At 43.7% G+C, this 7,985-nt stretch overlaps 2 protein-coding genes across 2 annotated transcripts; both read left to right on the top strand.

The window, feature by feature from the left end:
• Positions 1-134: 134 nt before the first annotated feature.
• On the top strand, positions 135-1,371 carry LOC135552891 (claudin-4-like). Its single transcript, XM_064984826.1, has one exon. The coding sequence runs from the start codon at positions 324-326 to the stop codon at positions 996-998; it is 675 nt and encodes a 224-aa protein (XP_064840898.1). The 5' UTR covers positions 135-323; the 3' UTR covers positions 999-1,371.
• Positions 1,372-3,186: 1,815 nt separating this feature from the next.
• LOC135552888 (claudin-3-like) lies at positions 3,187-7,872 on the top strand. Its single transcript, XM_064984823.1, has 3 exons — positions 3,187-3,966; positions 5,224-5,240; positions 5,943-7,872. The coding sequence occupies exons 1-3, from the start codon at positions 3,505-3,507 to the stop codon at positions 6,601-6,603; spliced, it is 1,140 nt and encodes a 379-aa protein (XP_064840895.1). The 5' UTR covers positions 3,187-3,504; the 3' UTR covers positions 6,604-7,872.
• Positions 7,873-7,985: the final 113 nt, after the last annotated feature.

Genomic DNA, 7,985 nt, shown 5'->3' with positions numbered 1-7,985 from the left:
TAAAGTCTTATCCAGGGCGTTCTGAGCCAAGGAGATCTGATATCATCTTTAGAGGGCTGTGCTCTGAGACACAGAGCGCCTTCTATCCAGACCAAACCTGAGAGACCCAGGGATAGGGAGTGACTACTGCAGCCCAACCCCAGCCCAGAGGACACAGGAACAGAGACAGACAACAGCCCAGTGCCAGGGGACAAAGGGAGACTACAACAGCTCTGCACAAGGGACAGACCATAGCCCAAGATCACATCACCAAGAACAGAGAAAGACGACAGCCACAGACCAGGACCAGAGCACCCAGGGACAGGGAGAGACTAGTTCCAGAGATGGCCTCGGCCGGCCTGGAGATCCTGGGTATGATCCTTTGTGTGTCAGGCTGGCTAGGGGTCATGGTAGCCTGTGGCCTGCCAATGTGGAGAGTAGCCGCCTACATTGGCCAGAACATTGTCATATCTCAAGTGATCTGGGAGGGCCTTTGGATGAACTGTTCTGTCCAGAGCACGGGCCAGATGCACTGCAAAGTCCACGACTCCATGCTTGGACTCCCTGTGGACCTACAGGCGGCCCGAGCCCTGGTCATCGTCTCTATGGTGCTGTGCATCATGGGCATCGGCCTGTCTGTAGCCGGGGCCAAGTGCACCAACTGCAGCTCGGACACGGGCAGCAAGCCTCGCATGGTGCTGGGGGCCGGGGTGACCTTCATCATGGCGGGGCTGTTGCTGCTGACGGCCGTATCGTGGACGGCTAACACCATCGTCTTGGATTTCTACGACCCGATGCTGGAGGAAACGGGGAAGAGGGAGTTTGGGAACTCACTGTATTTTGGATGGACTGCCTCATGTCTGCTTCTCCTAGGGGGAGCTCTACTCTGCTGCTCCTGCCCCCCGAAAGCACCCCAGGGTGGGAACAGGGCTGGGTCTGGGCACCACAAGGTGGTGAACTACTCTGCGGTCAAGTCTCCTATGTCTGACAATGGATATATGAGGAGGGACTATGTGTGAGAGAGTGTATGTTCAATGGCTTTAGTATAGAGACAGCCCCTTGAGACTGATGGGACTGATGGGATAACTAGTGTTAGCGACCCCCCTTTCCTGATTGCACACTATAGGGGTAGTGCAGAACAAATGCAGCCATGTGGGATATTTGATTCAGATATAAAGTATAAATGATTGCCGATTAATGCTGGATTGTGTTTTACATATATGATTTCTGTAAAGCTGGAAACATGCATTTATAGAGTCAAATAAATTAGAGAAATATCTTATTCATGTTTTACCTGTTCAAAAATGTGTACTAAATTTCAAATGAATGTTACTCAATGATGAAAATTTAGATCATGAAAATGTTAATGTTGTTTAAAATAATTAAAATAACTTTCCCATTTAACCCGAAGTAAGTTGCGTCTACTCAGAATCTTCTAGCACAACTGACAATGATGATACAAAAATGAAGATAAGTTCACTCTTTACCGGGAAAATTACAGCATTTTGCATTATTACCCAGCAGTATGATATCATAATGTGAGTACATCATGCACTGTGCCAGTTAATGTGTGTATACAATAGTATACATCATACTGACAAGCAACTCCTTTTTTGTTAAATTGGCTTATAGCAGGGACATTCCCTTCTGAAGGTAATTTCTTATCGCAGATGATATAACCACAGGAATGCTATGAATGTGCGGAGGGGTAACCGTGCCTATGCTTAAGGATGAAACTGGCTTAATAAGGTCAGGCTACCAACGGAACACTGAGACAGGACATCCCATTGAAGACACAGGATCTGAAGAAATATACCAAAATATAGGGAAGGAATGCCTGCAGGTCCATATCACCTGAAATCTAGACAACTCAGCCCATCTACCGCGCACAAATACGGTTTTTGATTTCAATGCTAATGTGAGCAGCAACAATGTCATTTTTGTTTCTGAAGAGTGCCTTCTGCTGCCTTCCATTGTGCCCCCTGTTCCATTTGGGAGAGTGAAACTGAGCCTGACAAAAAGCAGCCATTTTCATAGGGAGGAGAGGTAGGTAAACCACACTGTAATCAGAAGGTGAACTAGCTTCTTTCACAATGCTCCCATTGATGAAAAATAGGACAATGGCTTTATTTACATTATAGTCTAAGAATAAGATAAGGGGAAAACACTTTTAAGACAGTCTTATAGCATAGACTTAAAGTACTGCCTAGGGATGTTTGAGCATCGTACAAACATAGCCTCCAATAGCTCTATTGTGTTACTCAGTCTATTCACCTGTGGAGTGTAAGTACCCATCTATAACCATGCAGAGTCCAGTGTCTGTGTGTGGGACTTCCTGTGCTGCAGACAGTTGAGACAGTTCAAATAAAGGTGAAACCCTTTGGCAAGGACACTGTCTGATAACACTGACCCACTCATCACATCAACTCCCAAGCCACTATGACCACGATCCCACTCACTCACTGGGAGATGTTTGTCCACTGGACTGACAGCCAAATAGAAACTTGTCTAACTGTGATCTCTAAACCTGTTAGCCAAACAAAGACAAAAGATAACGGAGTCTCACATTTTGTCAGAAATCTTCAATGGCAGTCAGAAAGAAGATACAATTTACTATGAAATTCAGGCTTGTCTGTTGTCTGAATCATGGCAGTTGAAAACAATGATCAAATGCAGCTTTGCATTTATTCATTGTGCAACGTCATCTCCCAAAATAATGTTATCAGGTACCAGAGGGAGCAGTCATTGGCACCTGACCCAGGTCATGTCATTTTGAAAGAAAGTGATCCAAGAAAGAGCCCTACTGCTGGGGTTGGAAACCAGATGAAAAGATATTCAGCAACAATGGAAGTTTGTTTAAAAAATATTTATTATTAAACCCAATGCAATTCAGCTTATGCCTTCATTAGGGTATTTGGGTTGGAAACTAGCCAATAGTGCTTGTACACAGTAGGCCAACACAGATTCTCCCAGGCAGCTCTCTCTAAGGGTTAGCAGTAATACACTGAGGTAAACACTCCATAGAGAGCTAAATATGTATCTTGAACTGAACATAATTGTACAATGGTAGACATCTGTTGAACGAACACATGAGTTTATGTTATTCCCAATTCCTCCACTTGTAATTATTACCTTGTCCATTCTTAACCTGTTCGTTATCCTTTAACTATTTCGCTTTGGCCATTTATTGACCTTCCCCTCAGCCCAAACAGTTGAGGATCAATCATGGCCCAACCTTTCAATCATTAATCTGTGCAGCCAAGCCATTCTCATGCCAAAGCTTGTTCTGGGGGTCGTTGAGAAGAAAGAAAAGAAAAAACATTTGAAAACCTCCTTGGCCAATCGCCATGAGACTCTACCTTCTGTTGGTGGAGTGCTATAAAGATAACTGGGAGTATACAGGTGGTGAGAATTCCAGAGCAGAACCCAGACAGTGAAACCGTTCTGTGCGTGAAGTTGAGACAGTGAAGTGAAGAGAGTGAAGACACCTGTAGACTTGCTTGCAGAGGAAGGTAAAACAAGAAAATGGCTGTGTTGGGACTAGAGATCCTGGGGATGATCCTGGCTGTCCTGGGTTGGATATTGAGCATCGTGTCCTGCGCCCTGCCCATGTGGAGGGTATCCGCTTTCATTGGGGTCAACATCATCACGGCTCAGACCATCTGGGAGGGTATCTGGATGACCTGTGTGGTCCAAAGTACGGGCCAGATGCAGTGTAAGGTATATGACTCCATGCTGGCCCTCAGCTCTGACCTGCAGGCAGCCCGAGCCCTCACAGTCATCTCCATAGTTGTGGGAATCATGGGGGTGCTGGTGGCCGTGGTGGGGGCTAAGTGTACCAACTGTGTGAAGGACGAGACGGCCAAGGCCCGGGTGATGATCGCAGCGGGGGTAGCCTTCATTGTAGCATCGTTGACGCAGCTGATCCCGGTGTCCTGGTCAGCCAACACCATCATCATGGAGTTCTATAGTCCCATCACTCCCGAGGCTCACAAGAGGGAGATTGGAGGGGCTCTCTACCTGGGCTGGGCTGCAGCCGCTTTTCTCCTCATTGGGGGGTGCATCCTGTGCTGTAGTTGCCCCCCACAACCTGAGAAGAGGTATGCAGGGCCGCCCTCGCGGATGGTGTACTCCCTGACCAGGTCTGTGGCCCCTAGCGGCTATGACAAAAGAGACTATGTTTGAACTGACCTGGATATCTGGCAGCAGCTGCTTTCTGCTTTCTGCTCAGCGGATGAAGGACATTTGATACCAACCTTGAATTCCAGAACAGATAAAATGGTGGTGATTTCTACCAATACAATAAAATACTGCTTTTTACTGGATCATTTTTGATGGTGCTCTGTTGAAGGGGAACACAACAAACTGGACTTTATGTACTTTTATTTCGTACTGTATGCCTGTTTAAAATAAACAAAGGTGTTGTAAGTATTGTATTGTAATCTTACTATTTGAAAGAAGTTGAATTGAAACCATCTGCATTGTTACATTTTATATTCTATAGACTGAATGAATATCAGCTTATGTTGTGTGTATGTTGGATAACAATATGCCAAACACAATATGCCAAGACCGTTTAACAGCTTTTGTTAAGTGTGAAAATATCAACTATTTTGATGTTCGATGTCTGTCAATTTCACAATAAAAACTGTTTCATAAAACTTCATTTTTTCTTCTAATATTTTTTAATACAATGACAGAAAAATATAACTTGTTGCTATATGTTACTTTATGCAGGACATTTCATTCACATTATTAAGTGATTTGCTACATGGGAAGTGCCACTAGGTGCTGTGCTACTCGCTATACAGTTTCTAAGAAAAGTTTGTTTGAATCTCTCAGCTTATATCAGAGAACTGCCTCTGTGTCATTCATTCTACCCAGATCAGGAAATAACAGGCATTTTCCTTCACTGATCCTTGGGTATCCATGGTAATGATGTGTTGAGTTGGATTCTCTTTCATAGCTGCTAGCTACCTGTCTGACTACCATATCTGTTGGGCTTAGATAACAAGGAGCTTGCTTTGTCAGCCCCCCACTTTCAGCCATTCCAAAATGGTCCCCAAAACAATGGGTCTGTTTCATAGCAAGATGGGGATCGGAGAGAGTTATCAACACCGGGTCATGAAAGTCTATTATCCCAGTTTCTGGGGCATAACTAGGGGAGACCCTCCCGGTTGTTAGGAATTCAAGGGCACTGGAGTCAGTGACAGACAGACATGACTGTTAGACCACGTCAAATAGAGTGAACAAGACAGCTTGTTGCCGATGAATTGAGATCAGGCATTCTTATTTTACAAGCTGCTTCAGCTAATGCAGTGAGAGAATGATTGCTCTGAGGAGACAAGATTAGGGCTAATCTATTAATGAGTAAAAGGAAATTCCCCCACTTTTCAACCTCATTTTTAATTTAGGTTTAAAATATATATATATTTAGGTTTAAAATATATATATATATATATATATATATATATATATATATATATATATATATATATATATATATATAGAGTTAAAAAGTTCTAATCGATGTCAAAAGCTAAAACATTTTAAAAAGAGTGATTTTCAAACACTATGAGATTCGTGGTGAAGTAAAGAGCAAGATAATACCCTCCCTCTGGCTAGTAAACTCCTTGCAGGTTTTGAAAACCACCATTTTTTTTAACAACTTTTAATCCTACCCTGTGATGTCACAGAGAAGCATTTTTTTGGACCTTCCAGGGCTCCTCCCTTCAGCTGAAATGGGATATAAAGGATACTTGTCTTCCCGGCTGCACCAGAACATCACACATCACAAACTCACAGGTGCTAGGGGCTAAATTAAGTCAATTGGTGTTAGTGTCTCTGACTCTGGCTGGTCTCTTTCTTTCTCACAGATCATCTGTCAGATCCTCTCAGGTATCTCAGGTGTGACGGAACACGGCGCACTGAAAGGAACACAAAAGGAGCTCCAGCAACAACAGAACTACCACCATGTCTGCAGGGTTGGAGTTAGTGGGGATCGCTCTATGCGTATTAGGATGGATCATTGCCATCGTGTCCTGCACCCTGCCCATGTGGCGAGTAACAGCCTTCATCGGCAGCAACATCGTCACGGCTCAGATCATCTGGGAGGGCCTGTGGATGACCTGTGTTGTCCAGAGCACAGGCCAGATGCAGTGTAAGGTCTATGACTCTATGCTGGCCCTCTCCCAGGACCTCCAGGCCGCCAGGGCCCTCACGGTCATCTCCATCCTCCTGGCCATACTGGCCGTGCTCATCGCCATCGCCGGGGCCAAGTGCACCAATTGTATCGAGGACGAGGCATCCAAAGCCAAAGTCATGATCATCTCTGGGGTGTTCTTCATCGTGTCGGGAGTCATGCAGCTGATACCAGTGTCCTGGTCAGCCAACACTATCATCCGGGACTTCTACAACCCGCTGCTGACTGATGCTCAGCGCAGGGAGTTAGGGGCAGCGCTCTACATTGGCTGGGGGGCTTCAGCCCTCATGATCCTCGGGGGAAGCCTCCTCTGCTGTTCCTGTCCCCCTCGGGAGAAGAGGTACAACCCCTCACGGATGGCATACTCTGTCTCACGCTCTGCCCCAGGTGGGCCCGGGTTCGAGAGAAAAGACTATGTGTGATGGGACGATGGATGGGACAAGGACTATTTATGTAGCAACCAAAAACGTTATTCTACACGTGTTTCTAATGGGGCTTCATGAATCCCAAGGAGACTCCGCAATGAAGGGATGTGTTTGTTTTTGCTTATTTCACCATTGTTTTGTTGGATTTGTCTACGTGTGTACAGTACTTGTCTCTGTAACATCTACTCTGAAGGAAAAGCATAGAAGTTCCAGGGCCGGATTGTGTAAGAAAGAAGGATCATATGCTTTCCATTTGGGTTTAGTGAGAACAAAGGAAATTAAAAATAAGATCAGTAGTTTCTACATTTCTTAATTTAATTACAAGGTTTTAAGCGTTGGATTATTAGTGAGCCATGCATATCCATTGAAAATATATCAAGCTCATTTAAAAACATTCACAAGCCTAATTGAATTAATGACATAGCGTTTGTACTTTTATGATTATTCCTGTCTAAGATGTTAGTCAGTGAGTCCATTCATATTTTAAATCACTAACATTTCATTATTTCCGTAGCTTCAGGCATCTACGCTACATCAAATGATATAGAATGTAGAATATTCAATCATTATCTTCTCATTGACATTTCTCTGTTATTGCCTCATATAAATGACGCATTGCTTGGGTTTCAGAAACTAAGGAAGGCTGTTAAAAATACTACATTTGACTGATACCTTAATAAAAAGACAGAGGTGGAACAAAACAAAAATTCACTGCAAGAATACAGTGGATTGAACAAAATCAGTATGTTCACAAATACTTTTTTAAGGAACTGTGTTTATTTTTTATGTAGGATTTGAATTTTGTGTTGGAATATTTTTGCATTTTGTTTTGTAAAAGACTTTGTGAAAGAGATGCATTTGTTTGATGGTGATGTTCTATCATCAGTGTTAAGGGTGTGATTGTGTGATGTAATCATCTGTTTGGATGCCAGGAAGAGTAACGACTGCCTTGGCAGCAGCTAATGGGGATCCTAATAAGATACGAAATACTACTAACATACAGAGTACTGTAACTGTACTGAATGCTGTCACCTACACTCCAGATAGATGACAGATGAATTCAACACAGTGTGGATAGTGGTGCACAGAGGGAAGGGAGAACAGGTTGGGAGCAGACGAACTGAAGGCCTCAGTGTTTTAGGGCAATGAGGAGAAATGGGGGCATTGTGCACCTGTGTCCAGCCAGAACAGTGCTACAGTGTGTGTTAGTCCTGCAGTGTTAACTGCACATCACCTGCTTTTTAATAAAGACAGTTATTTTATGAAGGTTTGCATCTCTATTGGTTTCATTCCGAAAGCAATAATCAATAATGTATATATTTTCCTCTTGTTTTATTTAGTTACCATCTGCACACAGAGGTTCATACACGACCAACAAT

Source organism: Oncorhynchus masou, chromosome 13 (genome assembly GCF_036934945.1).
Source record: "Oncorhynchus masou masou isolate Uvic2021 chromosome 13, UVic_Omas_1.1, whole genome shotgun sequence".
NCBI classification, from domain to species: domain Eukaryota; kingdom Metazoa; phylum Chordata; class Actinopteri; order Salmoniformes; family Salmonidae; genus Oncorhynchus; species Oncorhynchus masou.
The sequence above is the reverse complement of the archived record's forward strand: the minus strand, read 5'-3'. Positions and strand labels throughout refer to the sequence as shown.

Coding starts and splice junctions, on each gene's coding strand:
- LOC135552888 (XM_064984823.1), top strand. CDS start 3,505: ATGGCTGTGTTGGGACTAGAGATCCTGGGGATGATCCTGGCTGTCCTG.
- LOC135552891 (XM_064984826.1), top strand. CDS start 324: ATGGCCTCGGCCGGCCTGGAGATCCTGGGTATGATCCTTTGTGTGTCA.